The 23,919-nt window shown below is 40.8% G+C and overlaps 2 protein-coding genes across 2 annotated transcripts; both read right to left on the reverse strand.

Moving 5' to 3' along the window:
* Positions 1-211: 211 nt before the first annotated feature.
* On the reverse strand, positions 212-14,861 carry cass4 (Cas scaffold protein family member 4). The gene is made up of 7 exons (XM_083891906.1): positions 14,724-14,861; positions 4,242-4,664; positions 3,531-3,614; positions 3,309-3,425; positions 1,042-2,331; positions 846-923; positions 212-741 (listed from the first exon to the last, which is right to left on the reverse strand). The coding sequence occupies exons 1-7, from the start codon at positions 14,724-14,726 to the stop codon at positions 334-336; spliced, it is 2,403 nt and encodes an 800-aa protein (XP_083748032.1). The 5' UTR covers positions 14,727-14,861; the 3' UTR covers positions 212-333.
* A 1,788-nt stretch (positions 14,862-16,649) lies between these two features.
* cstf1 (cleavage stimulation factor, 3' pre-RNA, subunit 1) lies at positions 16,650-21,966 on the reverse strand (the record flags this gene model as incomplete). Its single annotated transcript, XM_083892481.1, has 5 exons — positions 16,650-16,909; positions 19,908-20,298; positions 20,502-20,699; positions 20,800-21,077; positions 21,798-21,966. 5 exons carry the CDS (start codon positions 21,964-21,966, stop codon positions 16,650-16,652), a joined length of 1,296 nt encoding a protein of 431 aa, XP_083748607.1.
* Between the last annotated feature and the right edge of the window lie 1,953 nt (positions 21,967-23,919).

Here is a 23,919-nt window from a genome sequence, read left to right on the forward strand (position 1 = left end):
AGCTCCATACTTTAACCTGCACCTGCATCCATTATGATATTTGGTGATGAGCACTGACCTTTTTGGTGACTGAAGTTAAGTATACAAGTTATCAAATAGATAGCTGAACAACGGATGGATAAAATAATGTATTTTGCTGTACAAACATATGTTCTTCAGTGTTTTACAGCACTTGGCATCTGCAATGTAACATTACTGGAAGCTTCTTGTCACATATTCCATTTTTATTCCTAATCCCTTATAAGGAGATGAGGAAGGGGAACGAGAAGAAGAAGGCAGTAATGCAACATTGTGAATGGCAACTGCCATAAAAAAATACATTTATGTTTGCTCTTAGATGTCAAGTGATATCCGAAAGTGCTGCGCTCTTTGGGCCAGTTCCTTTGCAAACTCCTGAGCCTCATGCAGGGCTTGCTTCTCCGGGAAGTGCAGTGCCGCCTTCTTGGTAGCCACAGCCAGCTGCTTCAGGAGAGAACACAGGTGATTGCTCTTACACAGGAGGCTCTGGTTGGACCCTCTGCGCTGAGCCTCCCTACACAGGGTGTCCACCAATCTCTGGCCAACCATGATCACCAGCTTACTTTGAGAGATGAATTTCTCTGGTGGCTGGCCATCTTGAAGGCTTCCCACAAACCCGCAAATGGCCTTCTGCAGAGCACCAAAGTAAAGTCGACAATGTTCTGACAGGGACGGTGTTTCTGAGCCAGAGCTGGACTCCGAGGAATTACGCTTGTTCTCAGCCTGAGGAGTGGAGGAATGAAGCAAACGAGGTGAAGATGGCAACAATAACGACAGCAGGAGATGTCAAGAAAAATCCATGCTACTCTTTGAGTAAGAGGTCTTACCTTATTTAAGACTGGGGTGACCTTTTCTTTAGGATCTCCCTGCTTTTTGTTTTTTTGCTGTTCAAATTCATTCTTGGTCTGAAAAGCAAAAACATTACAATACTAAGTACATTTAGGCTTTTCTTTACCGTTACCATAGTAGCCTATATTTCGTAGCCTATATAATGAGAGGCAGAAGTAGGATAAAAGCATTTACCTGTAGCTCTACATAGTCATTGTCATCCTCCAAGTCTCCTTCCCTGTTAGGACTTTCATTCGCTTCTGGTTGACCCGTGCTGTTGAGAGGTTCTGAATCTTTCTGTGCTGATTTGAACAGAAGTTTGCTGTTGGCAATGATGATGGAAACCAGGCGTTTGACGTCCTCTGGAATGGTGCGTGCCACCATAACAAAGCGATCCAGTTGGTCAGGTGTCTGGACTTGCCCTGGGTCCTGGCACAGTGTGTTGAGTGGCCAGCCAGCCATGTTCAGAGCACTCACTGTTTGTTGTAGTATCACACCTGAGTCCTCAATGATTGACAGCTGTTTATAGAGCCTCGTCTGAAGATTGGTGTCAGTCAAACGGCGCGCGTTACCCTTCACATCCAGGGAAAAGTTTAAGAAGCACGTCAGAGAAGTTGCAATTCCTTCTGATGCTTCTTGGATCTCCTTCAGGTGTTCCTGAAAATGTTCTCTGCTCCTCCAGTGACTGCTGACAAACTCCATAAGCCGGGGTACAGCCCTGCAAATGGACTCCTGCAGGTCCAGAAGTCTGCGGCAGGCCTCTTCCTGGCTGAGCGTGACCTCTCGCAAGAGCTCAGGAGAGGACGAGCTCAGAGCCAAGGAGTCGCAAGAACTGGTGGAAGAGCTGGAGGCTGTGCTGATTCTTTGACTGTCTGCTGCTGAAAGGCGCAGGATTCGACCTCTCTCGCTGTTCTCCCGTACCAATGACTCTCCACTTCCTGGAAGGTTGCTGAAAGACGTACAGGCCACAAAGTTCCTCCACCGCTGGTGAACCTTGTTGCATTCGTGAACATTGTTTGAGTCACCTCTGTATTCTAGAGGCACATGATCACTTTGGACTTGGGCAAAGTGTTCGTCTTTGGGTGGGACGGCATATACCGACTCCTCTGTAAGTGTCTGAGTTGGGGGTTTGTCGTAAGGTGGGAGGACTGACACCGCTTTGGGTGAAGACGAGACATCGAGAGAGCTGGATTTTGGTATATCATAAACTGAAGACCTTGGACTGTCGCTATGAATAGGCCAAGCACGAGCTGGAAGAGTTTCATAGAGCTGCCTACAAACACCTCTGTGCGGCATGGTGTCATAGGAGCCGTGGGGGTTACTCGGTTTCTCTGGACTCACTGGCACATCATAGATCCACTCAGGTTTGCGGGGGCTAGGAAGCGTGTTGCATCCACCAATCATTTTCTGTTGGTCTTCCTTGGCCGAGGGAATGGGGATGTCATAGTTGGGGTCCTGAGGCAAAGGTGGTGGAACTGCATACACCTGAGCACAAAACAAGGTCGTAAGTATCACTGTTTCAGCACAGGTTAAGGTTCTCAGGAATTAAGACATTTTTACACATCTACTTTTCATCTGCTCCCTGTGTTTCTGCTTCTAGTTTGAGTTTTACCTTTTGCCTTTTTGCAAGTTTAATTTGTTAAAGACTTTTTCTGTTTATTTTTTCAAAACTGCATTTTGGTCCTCCATTTTTTTACACTTCTATGACACTGGAGAGCACAAAGATTAAATACACTAGGGAGGCAGGGGCAATCATTCACAGGTGAAACTAACAAATGACATTAGGGGGGGGGCAGACAATCAACACAGAAGACAGGACAGGAAGCAAAACAAGACACAACCCAGAAAAGGCAACAGAAAATTCAAAGACAACTGTCAGAACTAAGAGTGCCTGGAATAATCCAGGGGTTGTGACACATATAATGTAATAACTGCAGCTGTCTACACTGACTGTGTGATGGCTCATAACTTACTCATGCGAACTCTGCTAAATAATTTGCTGAATTTAGTAAATTCAGTTATGTTAGCAACTTCCACCATATCATTTAGATGTGATTCAATATTTTAGTATATTTTACTTTACTGTATTCATGAATGCCAAATTAAAATAGTTCATTCTTTGGATTTTAGTGACCTCCCTCAGTGGAACTTAACTGTTGAACCCATCAAACTTCACCAAAACATTAAATGTGGCTTCATAATTGTAATCTGTCATCTTCATTTAATGTTTATAGCTGCAGGGATTTGTTGATCTGTGCCAAAACACAGATGACCTACACCCAATACTGTCCCTGAACGCATTCCTTTATTGACACAGACACAGGACTGAAACTTCCGCTGCTTCTGCTCATATGCTTTTTTTTCTCCATCACACAGTTTTCTGTTTGTTTGTTTTAAGCATGCTGAAACTTTAAATTTATAAAATACGGAACAATTAAAGCATCAAAATGTCTGAAACTTACGTAAGTGTCTCCTGGACTATTGCACCTTAAGATCTCGGGAGGGTCAAATTTCTTCTCCAGTTCGGCAAGTGGAATCAGTGAGTGTTTTCGAGACATGTGTCTCGGTGTTGTCGATGCCTGCAAACAGATCATGACAAAAATCAGTGGCGATATCAGAACTCAAGTGGCAGGACATCTGCATAAACACTCTCTACGTATGATGCATTTTTGTTGGGAGCTTACAGTGAAGAGAGAAATTCGTCTTGCTTGGCTCGGGACGTCATAAACCTCCCCCTTTGGACTGGGCAGAGTGTTAAAGGGAGAGTGCTGTGGACAAAGCAGACAGGCTGTAATATCAGGACTGACAGCATCGCTGCTTTGATCAAAGCAGCATCTACCTCACTGCCCTCTGCATCGATACATTTATGGGGACAGTTTTTGCTCTGAAGCCTGATGAGAGTGCCACAGAAGCCCATTACGCATACACTTAGCCAATTAAACCAGCCCTTAAACAGAAACCATGCCGCTCATTGAATATTAGGTGGCTACTGTAGAAGGGAAGAGGACTCCCCTGGAGCAGGAGAGGAAATGGTGAACATCTGGGTGTGTTTGTCTTCACTTTGTGCCACATAGGCACCCGTACAGACACTTCTGTCTTTCTGGGGTCTCTGGTGGCATGGGCTGCTGTTAGCAGTTAAAAATGTCTGAAGTCTGTGTCTGTTTGTCTTTTACAGGCCCATAAAGACCCCAGTGCTGCATGCCTGTCCCCATGGAGAGGCCCCTGGTCCCCCATCTGTAAGCTCTTTTGCCAGCAGGGGTTTCACAGCATTGCATTTCTCCAGCAGCCTACCCTCTCTAATCATGAGAGTGAATACTTCCCAAGGAAAACAACTGACTCTGACCTGAGAGCAATAGATGAACAAACATTGCTTGGGAAAAAAAACGTTTTTGTACCTTGTCTCTCTCGGGTCCTTCTGTGCTGTGCTTCAGTTCTGACAGAACTGGACTTTTTGACGATGATAAAGGAGTGGACGGGACTTTGTATATCATGTCCATGCGTTCATAAGCTGGACTGCTGGGGGCTCGAGGCACGATGGGGATCTGGTAGATATTTTGCATGGAGTCGTCAGGTTTATCATCAGAGTATTTTCCATTCTCCATGGCATGGCGTACAGAAACTGCACTGGTGTCAGTCTGTGGAAGGAGCTGCAGTCTGTTCGCTGGAGCCAGGCCGTGCCGTCCATACAGAGAGCACATCCACCATCCACTGGTGCCAGCCACGTGTTGATCCACCACCAAGACAATGTCACCTTTTCTAAAGGCCAGTTCATCTGCACACTCTGCCGTGTTGTCATACAGAGCTTTGGCAAATTTGTTCTAAAATAAAGAGAAGAGGAAAAAAAAAATACATATAGATCAGGAGGTTTCAACATAATGTTGATGTTCACTTTAAAGCTGCTTTAAATTCCAATCCAATCCAACTTTATTTGTTAAGCACTGTGAACCAAAGTGTAAATAAACACATAATAAGTAAAAAAGATAAAAATGAAACACAATAAAATAGATTAAAATAATTTAAAGATCATAAAAAACACAAGAAGAAATAGCAGCCATACAATAAAAATCTAACATCTCACAAAGTGTCAAAAGCCAAAGAGAAGATGTGGGTTTTAAGGAGGGATTTAAAAACAGACAAGGATGAGGCCTATCTTATGTACAAATACAGATCATTCCAAAGTTAAATTAAATAATGTAGTTACAAAACACATGGAAATATTAACTGAGCTCCCATGTTGTGTTCTACTCTGATGGTTGGGGCCATTTGTTTTCTTGTGGTCGTGTGACAGAGGTCTCTGTTTTTGCCCATCCCTACTAAAATGCAGCCCCTGAGGTTTCAAACAAAAACGGAGCCAGGAGCATTGCAAGTGTGGACATCACTACAGGCATATCTGGAGCAGAATTTATGCGTTTTGAACAAAAACCGAGTTGCATGGATGTTGTATCAGTCTGACGGCCCTGACAGTAAATCGGGGTAATATTTTTCCAATATCCCACAGCACATTATTGCTTATCCAAACTTGTCACCTAAAAAAATTACATTCCCAGACATCTAAACTGCATTCTTGAATTTTATTTTGTAAGGTTGTAATTTATTTTCTGGAAAAAAAAAAAGTCACATTGTGGCTTTATTTTGCTTGGTGGACTCATAACATCTCAACAAATCTTACGAAATTCGGGGTTAAACTGTACTATTGGACACTGATGGACGTTACTTCCTCCTACTGGTGAGAATTTTGTTTAGTGGTGAAAAAAGTGAGTGAGGTAAGGAGGAAGGAAGGTCATAAGATGACATCGCTGACAGCAACTTTAACATAGAAGTAAGTATACTTGACATCAAGAATCTTAATATGCAACAGCTATCTGATCATAATATAGCAAATTCTAGGAAATTGCACAAATTAAAAGGATGTTTTTGGTCAAAACCTGGACTGCAATTCTAAATATTGCATGTCTTTTTTTTTTGCTGACGCAGGCTTGATGACAACATTTCCTCTTGTATGTTGCAACAAGTTTGCATGTCTGCTTCACAAGAAGACGTCGCACGGCCACTTCACAAATCAGAATTAACAAACGGTAGTTTCACAGTAGTCGCCACGTTTCCGATATTGTGAGCGTGGCCATAAAACAACATAAAAATTGATGTTATGAATTAACTAATTTTGTTTATTTTCACTTCCTATTAAGAGATAAATGGAAAAAACTAGTTTCTTCAAAGCTTCCTCTTGCAGGCCTACTAGCATCCACTCTCATCGCTCCAAAAATACATTGACATTTGCACATACAAAGCCTCTGCCACGTGTCGAGGCAGTCTTCATCATCCGAGCAACCCACAAACCCAGATTCTTTTTATATGCGACAAATGACGCTTGTGTCGTGTGAAAACCTTCCTTCCCTGCCATCCTCTCTGTGGTGCGGGCTTCGTGGTATTAGCTATTAGTGTGAGAAACCAGCTGTAAATGGTGAAACAGGCCTTTACAAGAAAAACCACTGGGTTGAGCAGAAACGACAGCCAGACTTTGAGTGTGCAGACATTTGTTTTTCTGATTTTTTAAATTGATTATTATTATTCCTGAGAAACATACAGTACATGTGAATTATGATGGGTGACAAATCTAGTAAGTGGAGTTTTGTTAATGACCCTGATATGTCATCAAAGATTGAGGAAATACCGTCTTCACTGATAACAAAGATGTAGTGATTACATGTTTATTCGCAAACTTTAATTTGAGTGTTTTGTTCTGTTGCTCCACCCACTGCCATCCACCCAATAACACGGCTCGGAACTCATGTGTGGGTATTTTTCGCAGACAATTTCAGCCAAGGTTAGCTAATGCTCTCTCTCTCTGTCTCTTATATTTGTCGTGAATATTTAATTTACGTTTTTATGGTCGATTGTTGTCATCTTGTTGTCTGATATATAACAAATTGGTTCAATTCAAACAGATTAATTGAGCTAAAGTCATAGTCTGACTAAGAGGCAATCGGACAACATGCAGAGTCCGAGTAATACATGCCTCCTCCGCCTCCGTAGGTGGTGCTGTATCGCCCTATTAATCAATTTTCCTGTTGACCTTTACGTCACAAAAAAACAAACAGCGGGATGAAAGGTGAGATGGATCATGTTGTGGTTCTGTAGGTTTCGTATCTGATGCACATGTTCATCGTGATGCAAATTAGATCAAGCATGGCATTTGTGGTTACAGTACGCCTTATGATTTCGGGCAACAGTGCTACAGTTTTCACATCGTCTCCTCATATTTCCCAATAAAAGACCAGGGAGGAAAATTTGGTGCATGTGCATGTATACGCCAAGTCTGACTCCAGTCCGACTAAGCGTATACATGGAGGAGTAATTGGACTATGAGTCACATTATCCAGGTATGTTAGACTAGCTCGATTTTAGTCAGACTAAGACATTAAGAAAACAAAATCATTTTCTTAAGTCTGACAGAGTGTAAAACCGGGTCAAAGTGCAGCGTCTTAACTCTATGTAAATAATACCCCGCCCATTTGTGTATTCATAGTCTTGTCAAGGACGGAATTCTGTTCGCTTTGCACTTTTGAATGGTATTTTTAGGGTATGTTGTTTTTGTTTAGTATCTGCTTTTTCGTGAATGTTTTTGTTGGCCTTTTTTTTTTTCCTTTAAATCTCTTTATATATTTTTTAATGTTCGTGAAAATGAAAATATGGCACGGGTTCCTTTACTGCTGCATGTAAATGTAACACACACACACACATACTGTATACAGAGATACAAATATAGCAGTGATGGTGCACTGAGTCAGACAGAAACCTAGCCAAACAAAACACACGAGCCACAGCTGATAAGCCTGCGTGTGTCTGTGTGTGTGCATCTGAAGCTCTCAGGCTTTAAATTCTCAACAAAGAGCCCTTTCACCATCAGAGCACCAACATGCTCAGCACCTGTTGGGATGCAGGCCTGTGGAGCACACACACACACACACACACAATCTCCCTGCCTAATCCTCTGGGTCATGCTACAAACATGCAGGCAAACGACGTAGGCTCAGATGACAGTCAGCGAACACACACCGGCCAGATTTATGTTTGCCCTAGTTTCTCTTTTGAATTGTCAGCTTGGCACTCTCCTAAGATGACACAAGCAACTGATTTCATGATCATCGTCACAACAAAAGTCTGCTTTTCTTTCATACTTGCACTGAATTGTCTTCATCCGGATGAAAATGTCATGTAAATGTAAAATGCCTGGCTACAAATGTTTCATGTTTCACCGCAGCCCAGTGATGGACCTGATATTTCGTGTCGCCTAAAATAAATAGCATTGTTAAAACCACAGCGGAACCAAAATCAACTCATGAGAATTCAGGTCACTCGCTCTGAGAAGACGCACCCCGTCCTTCTCACCTCAAGCGGCGTTTAACTTGTGCCCCTGACTCTGTGGGCTGTGTTGATCACTATACATATAACAAAGTCAGATTCAGCTGTGACTCTTTTGGATTCCTGCACACGCCTGCTTGTGCTGATCAGCCCCGCTGACAGCTGGCCTTCAGGACTTTAACTGCACAGCTGCCTCGCCTCTCCCTTCTCTCTGCTCCATCCTGTTCACAAATTAACATGGGCCCGTCAGACGCAACGCAAATAATGCGTTTAAACGCCTCCAACCAAACTCTCAGTGCTTGTTGATTTCCGAGACACATACATGATTTAACGAAAACTAAATGGTAGATAAAAAGGACTGATTTATCCTCTCAAACTCACCACTGAGGATAAATGAGACAAAAGCAGTGTTCTGTATACGTTTGCTGGAATATACTACCCACAAGTAAGTTTGCTGAGTCTATAATTGTCTTAAAATAAATCATTTATATTCTGTTATGTCAGAACAAACCTTTTATATGGACTGTAGGCAAGGTGCTTGTTTTTTCAGAGGCTGCCATCTTGTGCCGTCGTGGTTTTGCAGATAAACCACACGGAGCATTTTGGCGCAGAAGCGTGCGATGTCAACAAAGAACATCCTTCCAGATATGAAGAATGATCTGCATTCTCACGGTCATGTGGACTTATTAGTCCATTTCTGACACTATTTGACATCAAGTCGCCATGAAGGGAGGTTTAGTTCAAACTATAACGATGCTATTGATAAGCATTCAACGGGTATTTCACTGTGCTTTTCCTCATTTAAAGCTGTAGTAAAAATGTAGTCTCATCTTGTTAAAGAGGTATTAAATACTATTATTTTTGGACCGCAGCCTCTACCCATGTTTTGTCGCGTTCATCATGCAACACCTTACTTTTTTTTTTTTAAAGGTTTCTTTGCAGCCTAAGCAGTTGTCACAGATGCTAGAATAGTAATCGTTCCACCAAAGGGAGCACCACATGCAGAGCAACTTAAGCCGGAGACACACTGCACAACTTCCACTGTCCACTTAGTGATTTTGAAAAGACTTGGAGCACACACTTAACCGATCGGTTCCAGCAGAAAGACCGGGGATCACTCATTTAAGACTGCACCCGATGAGGCATCAAACTCTCACAAGAGCGACCATGTCTACGAGAGTAACCGTTTCTGGGTAAACAAACATCACCATCATTGTTTTGATATTCCCACTACTTCCTGTTTTCTTCATCTTCTGAAGCTATTTCCTGTGTACTCTTCTTCATTGGCTTTTGGGAAAAACATTTTTTTCACACGTTTGATTAACTGCCAGCTAGTTATGCCGACTGTCCCCTATAGTGCTGAGTGGTGCAGACTCTGCCAAACTGTGGGTAAAATTAGGCAAAATAATTCTTGCAGGGTGTCTACAGCTTTAGTAGAAGTAGCCAACAGGAGGATTCTAGGAGTTCATTCTCAGATCAATTGATTTGCATTATGGGGAAAGGTTATTGTAGTAACAACAAAAAATGTCTCCAGTGATGCTTATGTCAATATAATAAAAGAGTGTTCAGTCCCAGAGAGCTGCTGAAACAGAATCCAGTCCAGGAGTCCGTTCCCAGGGTGGGAATTGCACCCTCTTAGTTCACTCAGACCTTTTGCCCCTTGACAGTCAGGGGACGACCCCGGGGTCAGGTCAGCACCTCATCCATTAAACATTGAGACATCTGTAAGGCTCCACACACAGGACTGAGAGTTCACTAGAAAATTGGAAAAAAATCTTCATTAACCCAGAGAGAATGGTGACAGTAGAGTGATAAGATGAAGACAAGCACATAATAATATGATCTTTCTTATTTTTTTTGTTTAAATGTGGACAGGAAGTCATCCCATAAATATGACATTCAAGACTTTCCCACAGTGTCTTAGATAAAGACAACAACAGGAGACAGGGGCAAACAGAGGGAAAAACACTAAACGAGACGTTTGGTATTCCAGTAATTTGTCTTTCGACATATTGAAAAATTTGTTCCTGGATGATCAATTTCTCCATCTGAAAAAGATCAGACGAGGTCCATGGAAAAATCACCTTTGTCAACCCCGTCTCCAACCCAAATAAATTCAAGCAGAAGCCGTTGAGACTGATTTAGGCTCTGTGGCAGTGACACTGACTTGCTGCTGCTGCCCTGGTATTTCCTGTATTGGAACTGGTGAGAACTATGTCAAAATATGATACACAAACAAAACGGATGAGAACTTGAGTGACAAATCAACATTCCACATACAACAGCTCCATCCACCGCAGCATGAAACTACAGAAACAGACTTTGAGGTTTGAAACTAAACGAGAGAAACCTCTAAAACGGATGTGATCTCTGATTCTACCGAGTATTGGTCTTGTAAAAAAATATTGAATATGCCACATAACTGAACACCTGTGACCTAAGGGATGAGGTAGGATGACATGTAGGACAGACTTCCTGCTGCGTAAGGTATAACAAAAACAATTCATGTGTAAATAATTCAATAAAGTTAGGTTTAGGCTAAAATGACTTGGTTAAAGAGGAACTATGTAGGATTTTTACTGCGCTGCAACAGTTTTGGAGTCTTATAGCAAAAAAAACCCCAGCCTTTTAAGATCTGGCCCAAAATCAGGTATCGCAAAAAGACTTGGTTCTCGTGAGAAACAGGACTTCCTTTAAGGCACTACACACACACACGCCTCACAGTCAGGTACCGGCTATGAGATCAAGGCAGAGCTTGTGTTGTTTTAGACATTCATCACAGCAGAGAAAACAGTTGTCGGAGAAAGCGAGGAAAAAGATAAAGCTGTCGTTGCCCGAGTGAGGGGCCACACACGAGCAAACATCGGACTGGCTTTTTCCGAATGGCGAGAATTGAAAAGCACAGAAGCATGCAAAACTGATGCCGATCTGGTGTTTTTGCTGTAGCATTTGTACTTTTGGGATAAAGCCTCTGTTCCTTATGTCGTTATGTGTATGTGCACTTCCTCGATGTTTGCTGTTGTAGTAAATGTGTTTACTTGACCATTTATATGTACGATTCTGGTTTGTTTTCAGTGAGTGGTTGCCTGTTCCGTCGTCGGCATAGACACGGCTCACGGCAACAAACACACATGGTCAGGAGAGGTGAAGGAAGGGGGGGCATCAGTGGTGAATTTTTACGACAGTGAGGATAAAGCGGTCGACACAAGGGGGAGCAAAAGTCGGGGAAAAAACGGCCAAAGTTGCAAAGTTACTCTTTAAGTTTTGACAATACATCTTCTGGGCTACAAAACCATAGAGTTAGGTTTAAAGGGGTCATATAATACCCTATTTCTCCAAGTAATCCTAGTTCCCTGGTGTCGTAATGAACATGTCTGTGACATGCTTTGGTCAAAATACCTTAAGGATGAAAACACCACAGCAGTTCAATCACCCTGCCAAAACAGCCCTGTTCAGAACACTCTGTTTAGTAGTATCTCTTTAGGTCCACCTTAAAAAAACTTAAGATACACGAAATCAGCAACAGAGGCTACTGGGAGTTAACATCAGTTAGCATTTGGAAAAGTGATCATTTGCAGGCTCTAGCAGGCACATTGGTGTCATATATAACATGTATCCACTGGACAGATAAATCCTCTGAGGCTGGAAGTTTGTGTAGAACTCTGTGCTGCACTGTGGAGCCAAGAATAGAACTTTTCACGGACTTCTGGTTTTCGGATACCGTTGCCCTCGCCAGCACTCTCGCGTGTTTTACGGACAAAGCGGAGCTCCGCGAGACAACAATTCCAGGAATTTAGCGCATTGTGACGTCCCAGTGAGTGCGGAAGTCAACATCGCGTAAAAAAAACATTTCCCCCTGGGGATTAATAAAGTATTCTGATTCTGATTCTGATTCATCTCCTGTACTAAGACTGAGGAGGACCACAAAAACATGAGTGAGTCACTACTGCAAAACAGTATTGATCTGACAGTATGTCTTAAGAAGTGTACTAAGATAATCTTGTGAACCGGATTAGCAGTGCAGCAATCTAAATATGTTTAAAAGCACGAATCTATTTGCTCATGTCGTTTGTATTTGTAGTGGCACGTGTAACAGCTAACAGAACGAGCAGAAAGAGGACAATGTGAGGAGCAGAAGATAACGAGTGCTCTGCAGGCTCACTGCCCTGAGACAGGAACTTATCTCACTGCTCACACTTTTATTTATATTCACATTTCCTCAGTCGTGCTTCTTCCTTTTGTCACTCGTGCTGAATAGTCTTTCATTTGCGAGCTTTAGCAGTTAAACTGTGTGTGTGATGCTTGACGTACGGCAAATCATTCTGTATTCTTTGTCTATGGATTAAGAAATAAATACATTTTAATTAAAGATACTGTGGATATTTGTGAGCCACTTCATTGCAACTGAGGAAACACTTTACTCTTGTATTTGTCTCCTCTGTTGGAGAAAAACTTATTTAGCAATATGGATGTAAAAGTTGAAGTTTGTAGAAACACCACAAATTACCTGTTATATTAACTTTTTGGGGGGTGAAAATAGATCTGTAAAACCAAAATGCACTATTATTACCTTAAATTAAAATGCTTCAGTATGTGCTGCAGTTATTCACTGTCGTGCTTCTTTAAAAGGCAGGTACATGTCAATTTTCTGAATGGGGATTCACAGAAGTGGTTGTGGAAAGTTACTACTGCATATTATTGATTTGTTCCTTCATTTATTAGCTTATAAATTGATCCATGTCTCGGTAAATGTCATGTTTGATGTACATTTAATGTTTTTTAATTTGTCCTCAGCCCTTAGCGATTTATAATGATCTTATTTCAGATTCTCGTCTTCGACAAAAATTCGGAGGTAAAGTGAGTGGGATGTGAAGAGGATGGTGCCACTTCTCTTCTTAGTGTGTGTGTGTGTGCACTCATGACTGTCTGACTCCTGCTCTCAGATGATAAAACACATCAACAGCACACAAGGCAGAACCAAAAATAGCTCTCAATGAACCCAAAAAAAGAATGAAATTCCCACACGAAATAACCTTAAAGAACGGAAGTGAGATTGCTTAAGCTGACACTTAGTCATCAACCTGACCCAGTATTTATTTTTCTTGGAGAAGCAATGAATATGAAAAGCTCAGTCATATAGTTACTTTGCATGGTGGTGAAAAAAATAAAATAAAATCACGATGATACATATCCTTTTCCTGTCTTTACACACAGGTCCTGGGAAGATTGGGCTTCATTCTAACATTAGTCACATTCAGGCTTTAGAGAGCATTTTCCACACAAAGACCTTTAAAGCAAATATTGACTTGCTCGGCCTGGTAGACCCCCCCACCACCCACCCCACTCTGACTGAGATAACTCTAATGTTTTCTCCATCTGCTGCTGGAGTTACTCTGGGAGTCCTGTGACAAACACTGACTTGTAAAGATGAAACGACGCGAACACATCGCTCTGATGATTTCTAAGTCAACCTGCAAAACAGATTCACAAACACACTGGTGTTGAGCGGTCCAGCTCTTTAATTTAAGACCGCGACAGTCCAGTATTTGGTGAGCTGAGGTAACAGAGGTGCAGGAGCCAGAGCAGCCATATTTTAATGTCTTTAAAAAAAGCTGGATAATTCATATCAGATCAAATTCAAATGTGATTATTTAGGATTGCTCTACGTTCTACGCCAAATCAAAACAAATTAATAAATATAGAAATACAGGAAATAGTCCATATATATAAATGTTGTTGGCTGCAGCTGAATATGGAGTAGTGCTCCATCATTTAAAAACAATATTACTATTAAATTTAAGTTAGACTTTACAGTACAGTAACGACATGGTAATGCTATAAAATAATGGTATCTTTTTAAGAGAGATGTAATAATAAGGTAATGCCACTTAATAATGCCAATAATCATTTTCATCTATTCAATAACAATGGTAAATGTGTAGAAATATTTATAGTTATAATACGCACATACTTTCTTAGAAATGAGAATTACTACAGGCTACGAATAGTGTTCCACCGTTACCTTTGCATGACACTCTCTGTGAATCAAAATTGATAATGACCATATTATAAAATTAAAATTCAGTCTCCTACAAACTACAAACATTTTCTATTATTATCAATCTACTACTTGGTGATTACCAAAATCAACCCATTTATCCGAGATGATAATCTGACTCGTGAAAGCTTCTGTGTTAATGAGGCTCGTAAAGTTTCCCCTCAGCTCAGACTGAGGATCAGGCCTCTCAGGTTACAGCCTACAGTAGAGCGCCTCAGAGGGGCTGTGTGTAGAAATAAGTGGTAGCTGACACCGCATGTTAAAGTGAAATCCAAGCAGGTGGTCCATACATGGACACTTCTCTGGGAGAGCAACAGCCAACAACAGGCTGGATTTTACTAAAAGCATCGTTGTTTCAAATGAAATACTGAATTCATATCAGCATGAAGCATGAAACCAGAGTAGTGATGGAAAACAGTGCATTGAAGTGAAACATTCTGTGTGCTGCAGTACTCACCATGGTTAAGCAGGCGTTGTTTGGGTTCCACTCGGAGGAATCGGTGTCATCCACTCAGGAGCGGCGAGTCCTCAGTGAACCATCTCCAGCACGAGTGTGTGTGAGAAGTGTCGGGGATTTACTCCTCCTGTGTGTTTCTCAAGCATATTGTCTGAGCTGTCACTGAGAGGCAGACTTTTTTACAGCCTGGGCGGGGAAACCAAAACTCTATGTCATTGACAGAGCTGCTTCCCGTCAGCGCCATTGGCCAGAGACCCCCCCTCCTTCTCTGTATTCTCTGTATTCTCTGTAACTGCCCCACCCACCAAGTTTTTTTTTTTTACCCCTCAATTTCATGGATCTTTATCCTCTTTCACTTTTATCTTTCCAGTTCAGAAAGCACCTCACTATTTAGTAGAATTAGTTTTTATTTTGGTTCCTCTTTTCTTAAAACTTTGTTTCATCTTACGAGTGACAGGCAGAATTGTGACGGAAGCATAGGGGGAAGTTTGTTTGACAACAATAATTCTTGTTGGTTTCCTTGCGGTTGCTTAGGCAACACAAACAGCAGTGTCTGGGGAGAGTTGAGTTGGGGGTTGGAGAATGCAAATGGGGGCTTGGGTCACGGTGAACGTTCAGTCTGAGGATGTGATTGCCAAATTCCAGTTGGAAAAAATCGAAAAAACTTTTTTCTGTTGCATTCATTTTCAAAATTGTGGTGAAACTAAATATGGTTTTGCAAAAACAATCCTACAAGTTTGGGCTTATTTTAGGATAGATATTTGTGGAACAGGATTATGAATTTTAGGAAGAAACCGATCATCAACTGTCGTCGTAAAATATCAACAGGATATAACCGTGACCATGGTTACCGTGGTTTCTGAGGGTGAGTTCGAGGTCAAGTTCACAGTAGAGCCTTTTCTTTCTTTTAATAGTTTAATAAAAACTGACAAAGTATAAAAGTAGAAGAGACACGAATCAAAGTCTGTGGTCAATTATGACATACCAGTCAACAGCCATGTTTCCAAACAGAAAAAATGACATTTAAAGGTCAAACGGAGTTCAGAGTGTAGGTTTTCATAAAAAAATTTTTTTTAAGTTATACTAAAACAAATGTCAGGTGACTATTCTATGAACACTGAAACTGATTTTCCTGCTGTAACCATTTATTATCTTTGTGCTGGCCTTCACTTCCTAAGGTTTGGTTCACACTGGATGCAGGAGTGAGACAGACAGAGAAATCTGTTGATAATGATATTTAAAAACGTGAAAAGTTACAACCTCGTCCGAGTAAACAAAAAACGTGAGGTTTTCTGCCAGAGATAAAGTCATAATCATATTCATGGTGCGGGGAGACGAGTGAGATGCTTAGTGAAACACACCCAGTGTGAACACACATGTGAAGACGCGCACACAACACATCCAGAGTGAACCAGGCCTAAAGCAATTTCTGTAACGGGAATTTTTTTCTTAAGACTGCCCAGTTAAATCAAAAAGTTAATAATCATGGAGAGTAATGTGCAGAAAAACAACTGACATCTCAGAATTTGGCCAGAGGTTTTACCGACAAACTGTCCTGTTGCAATTATCCCTAAAAAGCAGGAAAAGATATAAAGTAACACCTACTTAATGTGGCGAACCTATGTGACTAACGAGCGTCATTATTGCCCTTGAGAGAGAATCTGATAAAACGGTGTCAAAGAGTACAATCAGATAACTGGTGTTTAATGTGAAAAGTTGAGATGACACTGACACGTGTTCTCTTCAGCACTGTCACACAATCTGCAGTGCATGATTTCATACGAAAGCTGCCACAGATGAAGGAGACAGTGATTAGCGATCAGTGAAATAGAGGTAACCACCACTCTGTTTAGATCTCCGTTGACATTGGGGCATGAGATAGAGAAGGTGTGACTTATTGGAAACATGGAAAGTGGGAAATGTGTCTCAGTCTGTGGTGGTGCGGCGGTACCAGAAACGGGCCCTGAAGTCGTCGCTGCAGGTCATGAAGCCGGGATTGGTGGGCGAGTGGACAATGCAGCGCACAATGTTGTTGTGTCCCAGAGACAACAGGTTTTTCCTCTCGGCCGTGCGAGAGTCCCAGCAGCACAGGCTGATGGTGCGCTCATCTGGCAGCAGCACGTAATCCTCCGTGTGGTTGAACACGCCCTGCGTGCGGTGCATCTGGCGACCACTCAAGCCTGCACCTGGAACAGCAGACGGACAACGTGTCACATGTTGAGAAACGGCACCTTTCCAACAACTCTCACTTTAGACAAACTTATTATTACAACTTGTTACATAAAAAGTTTGACAAACTCCACCATGCCCAGGCTGCAAATGGTTCTGAATGCCGCTAACAGTCTTCTAATCACTCACCAAAGAAAATCAATCCCATACTGAAATGGTTGCCATCGATCATTAACAGATCCCACTTTAAATTCAAATGGTTTGTTACCATAGCACTCAACAGATCTCCTTACCCCATATTCAGCTTTTAGGTCACTTTGCACCCGTGGCATCGTATGAACAACAACATTAATCTCATGTAATGTCATGCTATTGTGCAGACTCCTTTTTGCTTTTCCAAGCAGGGGAAGAAGTCATCTTTGACAAGCAGAAAACTGATAAAAGCAGAGGCAGACTGTGCAGTTTTGTTGCCGCTTTTACCTCAACTGTGCTCAGAGCCACCGCCGTATTTCAGCTCACGTATTTGCTGAGGCTGGAGCAAAGACGCATCGGAGACTCACTGCAGTTGCACTTCAGCTCGTGGTCACAATGCGTCTCCGACCACCTCCTGAAGTGGTTTTGCAGATCGGATAACAATGGTTATAGTGGTGTAAAAAAATATTTTAATTTAAGGCACATATCACCCTAAGATGGACACCAGTAGCCTCAGTTTCATTTTTCAGTCCACCATGTATCTTTGGTCTTTGATCAAAATCCAGAACGCTATATGTTGTGGTAAGCAAGAGAAACTATTTCTCCAAACAACTGCTTTGAATGTTTTAAGTTTGCCAAGTGGGTTAGGTTTTATTTATATGGATTTCATTTCTAAAATCTGTTTGATTGTTTTCCCCTCTCAACTAATATTTAAACATAACAGACAAGCCCATCCGATACAGCACTAGTAAAAGACAAGTAGGACAAAAAACGCATTAACTAACCATAATCAAAATAGCTGCGGTTTCTAGAGAGGAAACGTGGACATTTGGTTCCATGACCATTAACACAACTATGTCATATATCATGATGATGGCATGGCAGAAAAAGTACCGACAGGATATCACACATAAACCCCTCCTTTTTTATTGCTCTTACTTACATGAAATATATTGTTATTTTAATTACATTTTAATATTAAGTGTTTCTATTGTGGTTTCATGTTTTGTTTATAGTGTAATCAGTGTTGTTTTTCTGTATGAAATTGGTGAGCAAAAGACAATTTTCCACCTTAGTGGACAATAAAGATTTATTCTATTCTATTATTTTCAGAATAATGTCTGAAGCTACGATTGGATTCATAATGATGTGATGAAAGTGTGAAAACTGCAAAAAGCACAACTACGATTTAAACTTGTTCTGTGCTGTATATGAACATATACTATTTCCCTTCTAGCTGGTGTGAAGACCAAAGAACAAAAGTGCTTCTTTGCTGGCAAGCTAGAGGGCGCCATCAACACTGTCTTCAGAGGCATCAAACTCACAAAACTAATAATACTGGGTGGAATTTATGTGGTCAAAATATCACAACATAAACTGGCCTTTACATTTTGAGATTGTGGCACAATGTTTGCTGTTGCAAGTGGAAAAACTTGTGTGAAACACACGACACCTACACCAACTAGTCTGGTCACCAGTTCATGTTTTTTCTGTCTTGTGTATTTCTCCATGCATTTGTTTAAAACTCACCTCATATTAAGTGCTTTATTCATGTTTTGTGTGTTCACAGTGTTAACTACATTCTGAAACGATTCAGTTTATACATGTATACAATCACAGCATGGTAGTTATAAGATTTGGTGTCTATACTATGCATCTAAAGTAATTATATCGATGTTGTTCACATTATATCAGAACAAGGAGCATGGAGACTGCATGTTCTCCTCGTGTGTGTCTGGGTTTTCCTGTTTCCACCCATAGTCAGAAGACATGCAGATTTTGACGATTGGGAGAATTGGACACTCTTTCATGCAAAGGATGATTCCTGCCTTGAGCGCACAGGACCTGAGACACACGCTTGCTGTGAATCGTCAGGTGCTTTTCCTGCTGTATTCTCACATAGACTCCCTCAAGGATTATCCAGACCTTTGACCTGAAGCCTGACAGGAAAAGGTCTGGAGCAACTTCTGTGCTCTCAAATTAAGAAACTTTTCAGAAAACTTCATAGAAATGTGTGCCTTTGCATTTTGCTTGGTGCATTGATTTAAATTGCAACTTCATTTTGAAGGCCTTAATGACAAAAATAATCTTGCAAAAATGTCCATAAGCTCACAAGCTTATTAATTATATTGTATATTAGCTACGTGGATAATTTTAGTGGGTGCTGCTTGCCAGAGTATCTTTGGTTTTAAGTGGTGTGAAGTCATCTCCATTCACCACCTGCACTGGCGCCATGTAAATGTTGCAATGCTCAAATCTGACGCCATCTGTGGCTTGTTATTGTCAGTGGGACTTTTCTGTTGAATGACTGCTTAACTTTGCTGCATGCGTCATGCTGATTAAGGTTTGGTGTGGACAAATTCCCTGTATTTTATTCATCATGATTACTCCACAGATGACACAGTAGTTAAGAGCAACATGTCTTCCAACATATTTAGCAAATTGTCACCTTTTGAGAAGAGACGTCCATGTTTCTGGAACCAAAACTGTTTGTGGGGGTTTATTATTATTATTATTATTATTATTATTAATAATAATAATAATGTATTATTATTATTATTATTATTATTATTATTATTAATAATAATAATAATAATAATAATGATAATAATAATAACAATAATAATAATGATGCATTTTATTTGGAGGCGCCTTTCATGACACTCAAGGTCATGTATTTATTAGTTTTGCTTAATAAATACATGATATAAATGGTTTGTTAAGTTAGTTAAGATGAATTATCTGTTCAGATCAGTACTAAAAAGATTGTTAGCCTTCTAACACTTTGTATGAAAGTACACCATAAACAACAGTCATCTTTACCTGTGTACTTGACCAGCGTACGGCCTGTAGAGATCTCCCACAGCTTCACCACGGAGTCTTTGCCACTGGACAGGATGTATTTGGAGTTCTTGGAGAAGATGGCGGAGCAGACCTCTGCGCCGTCATGCGCTTTGTCGAAGGTGGTCACACAGCGGTTGGAAACGCCATCCCACAACTTGATGCTGCCATCCTTGCTGCAGCTGACATAGCTGTTGGCTGAGTGGTTGTAGCTGACGCCACTAATGGTGTCCGTGTGCTGGTCCAGTGGGTTGCAGGACACAAAGCACTGGAAGGTGTTGACATCGTAGAGGCGGAGAGTGGGATGTTGTGTTCCAACCAGCAGGAAGTCACCTGATGGGTGGAAGGAGATTGAACGCAGCATTTCTGCTTCCTGTGGAGATGAAAACAAGGTTAGACTGAATAGAGATGTGGTGATTGACTCACAGGCAAAATCATTTTTTGTCATGATGGAGTTCTACATTTGTAAAGCAACTGTCAATACAATGAATCATCCTGACCTTACATCTTTTCAATTAAATATTTATACTGGGATAAAACATGAAAATAAAATTTAAAAAAGAAAGAAATTGTGACCTGTATATATTTAAATGCTCTTTTTGCTGATGGCTTTGAGTAATCAAACAGTTTGAGGGTGTAATCTCTTGAGCCAGAAGCTAGAATCTGCTCAGTCGGATGGAAGGCAAGACAAGTGACTTCGTCAACGTGGTCATAGAGTGTCCGAATCACAGGGTGATTCTCCATGTTTTGCTGAGCGGTCTCATTCATCATCACCTGACATACAGAGAAACAAAAGGAAAGTATCAGACATCAGCCAGAATATATAACCTCATAATATCCAGTCCGTTCACCAAGATTCTCAAACAAGCCTCACCTCAATGGGCATGGCACTCTTGGCCAGCATGCGTTCAGTGTCTAGGATTTTTATGGAGGCATCAGCAGAACCAGTGGCGATGAGCTGGCCATCGCGACTGTAGGTGGCAACGCGGCACGGACCCTTATGAGACGTGACGTAGCAGGTCTCATACTCTGATGCCTCTGGGGACATTGTCTGGACGTCGGCATCAAATTCCAAATCGATACCCACTCCAGGTGCCACTGTATCCGAACGCCCAATGGCATACTGAACTGCACTGTCATCATTCTCCATCCCTGAAAGAGTTTGGAAAATGTATACACGTAGGGTCAATTAAACGTGCTACAAACACTTGGATTACTACGTCTTTGATGAAATTAATAATTCAACATGTTATTTTGACAATTCGCTTAGATGTATAGTCACATTTAAAAAAACCCAACATATTTTACTCAACTGCAAAAGTGCGTAGTGTATGGGGGTAATGCTATTTTCTCGATTATTCGAGTAATTATTTGGTCCATAGAATGTCATAAAACATTTAAAAAATATTGATCAGTGTTTCTCAAACCTGGAAATGACAATGTTCTCAAATGTTTTGTGTTGTCCAGGAACCAGAACCTGCATTTAATTCTTTTGAAAACCCTCAAACTGAATAATCGATTATCAAAACAGTTGACAATTAATTTAGTAATTGATTAATAATCGATGAATCGTTTCAGCCCTAGTAACGATTATTATTCAATTACTAAATTAACCGTCACCTATTTTGACAATTGATTAATTGGTTCGAGTGTTTTTTTAAAGAAACTAAAAGTAGCTTTTAGATTTTTCTACTTCTTAAGTGGGAATACATTCTTGTGCACCGTGTACCAAAGAAATCATTAAAACTTTGAGGGGAGGGGATGCAGAGTGTGTGTAAAGTACTATATGTAAACATTACAAAGGGATTTTATTTATCTTTTTAAAATATCATCAGAAAGTAGGCAGCCCCATGTGCCAGGGACCTCACTCACCTATCTTTGCCAGCTGCATCAGCTGCTCGGAAGGAGACACTACGGTCGGTGGCTTGACCTCGTTGATGAGAGTGTTGGCGATGTTGGTGTATCCATCATAGAGCAGTTGGCTGATGATGAGCCTGTACAGGTGCTGTCGGTCCTTCAGAGTCGGTTTGGGACGATACATGTTGGATCAGTGTGACCTGAGCCACAGTGTCGTCGCTGACAACGTAGCTAGCTGCAACAAAAGACAACAATGTATCTTAATAACTAAGGTACTACTAAACAAATAACTTGTTGTTCCATTTGCAGTAATGCAGCAGTACTGCATCAGTAATGCAGCAACGCTACTTCCACACACTCCCGTTAGCCAAGACTACACTGTTGTGTCCAGCTACAGTCAATGAATGGAACTTCATTAGCATGGCTGCTAATTCCGTTAGCTTCTATGCTACAGCAGAGACTGAGGGAACACAGCCGTCATGTAAGCGCAGGCGAGGCCCTGGACTGACGGAGTGAACAAACAACGTTATGTTTTCATTAAAAGCAATGGAGGGAACGTTATGCTTTCTATTTTCAATAAATACATACGTATATCTACCCTTCTGCAAAGTTCCAATGGCGCTTACGGACCGAACCAAAACGTGCTTTACGTAACTTGCGTCCTACGTCACAACCCTTCAAGGGAGGAAGTAGATTTTTGAACAGATTTTTCTTTTAAATAAACGTTACTTACTTACCAATAAAGTCTAAGGAACCTCGCTTAAAATAATTTATCGGTATTATCCGGTGATATTTTTTTTTGGACTTGATACAAAGAGCTTAACGGACACCCAGAGACACTGATCCATCTTTTCTGTTCTCGTGATCGTCAGTTGTATTTATTCTGGACTTTATCTATAATTACGTTGTACTCTGCTTATAGGATGTTTTATTTAGCTTTACAAACTACAAAACACGTGAAAAATGTTTGCAAAAGGTATGTATATCCTGTACTTTTGCAGTGTACTAATTTTACTTCAAATAAAAAATAAATACAAATAAAGTTTATTCTGAAATGTTAACAGCACATAAGAACATGCAAACAAAACTAACACAGTTTAGAGAGCAAAACAAATGAATGTAAAAAAAACAAAAACAAACATAAAGTGCGTTTTTGTTTCGTACATAAGGAAATGTATACAACCTGAAAACAAAACGGAATATTTGACTTGTTTATAAATTCACACAGACGTGAAATAAATGCAATAATCATTTTACATCAATTTCACTCTATAACTAATGCACAGAATGTTTAACAGACTACAAAATATATGTGGTTTAATAGAAAGATTTCCTGTGGTAAGGACTAAACACTTTTCTCCAGTCAGTGTTACTAACAAGATTTAATCTAATTATTACTTTTCACTGTTTTCTTGATTAGCGTTTTGATTTATGATTCGCACAAGGGAACATTGCTGTACGAGTAGAAACAATATAGTAACTATATAGTAATTTTAGTCCATCACACTAATGAAATTAAACAGCAGTGTCCACCCCTATATGAAGGTGTAAACTTGCCAAAATCACTCCACATACATGCAAGAGTGATGTATTTTTGTTAGACTACTGCAATTTTGACTCCTGGGTATGGTGTTAAGGCATTTTTATATTTCATTAATGATTTCACTCCGATACTGCACCGGCTCAGCATGCGGCATCTGCCTGCAGAGGGTGCACAAGTACAACATCTTCAAGACACTGGTGAAGAGAAGCCATAAAGTCCTGCAGGTTCACATCTTTGTTTTATTGATGTAATTGAAGCAGTTTTGTCTTTACAGCATGAAAATGACACACAGAGGCTACCCAGTGATACTACCAGATAAGGACAAAACAAAGACATGCATAGTTTACTGTTTTACACTGACAGGTAAATGCAGTGTTGTTAGGAGCCAGGTAAATGCAGTGTTGTCATTGCAACTGGTGCTGAAGGCAAAAAGTGGAGTGTGAGAATGCTATTCTTTAACTTCTGAAAAGAAATCATGCATGAGAGCATGTAAATGGATATAGACCTCCAGCAATTCAACACCCACACACGCAGTGTCCTTCTTGGCCATCTATCACTTCCTGAAATGTGGCCAAAAAAAGACAGAAATTAGAT

This window comes from Microchirus variegatus (genome assembly GCF_963457635.1).
Source record: "Microchirus variegatus genome assembly, chromosome: 7".
NCBI lineage: Eukaryota > Metazoa > Chordata > Actinopteri > Pleuronectiformes > Soleidae > Microchirus > Microchirus variegatus.

Bases quoted from the DNA above. Each gene is read 5' to 3' on its own strand.
- cass4 (XM_083891906.1), bottom strand. The intron at 924-1,041 runs GTAAATGCTTTT...TTTGCTTTTCAG, and splicing joins ATGACTATGTAGAGCTACAG to ACCAAGAATGAATTTGAACA. The intron at 742-845 runs GTAAGACCTCTT...TCCACTCCTCAG, and splicing joins TCACCCCAGTCTTAAATAAG to GCTGAGAACAAGCGTAATTC.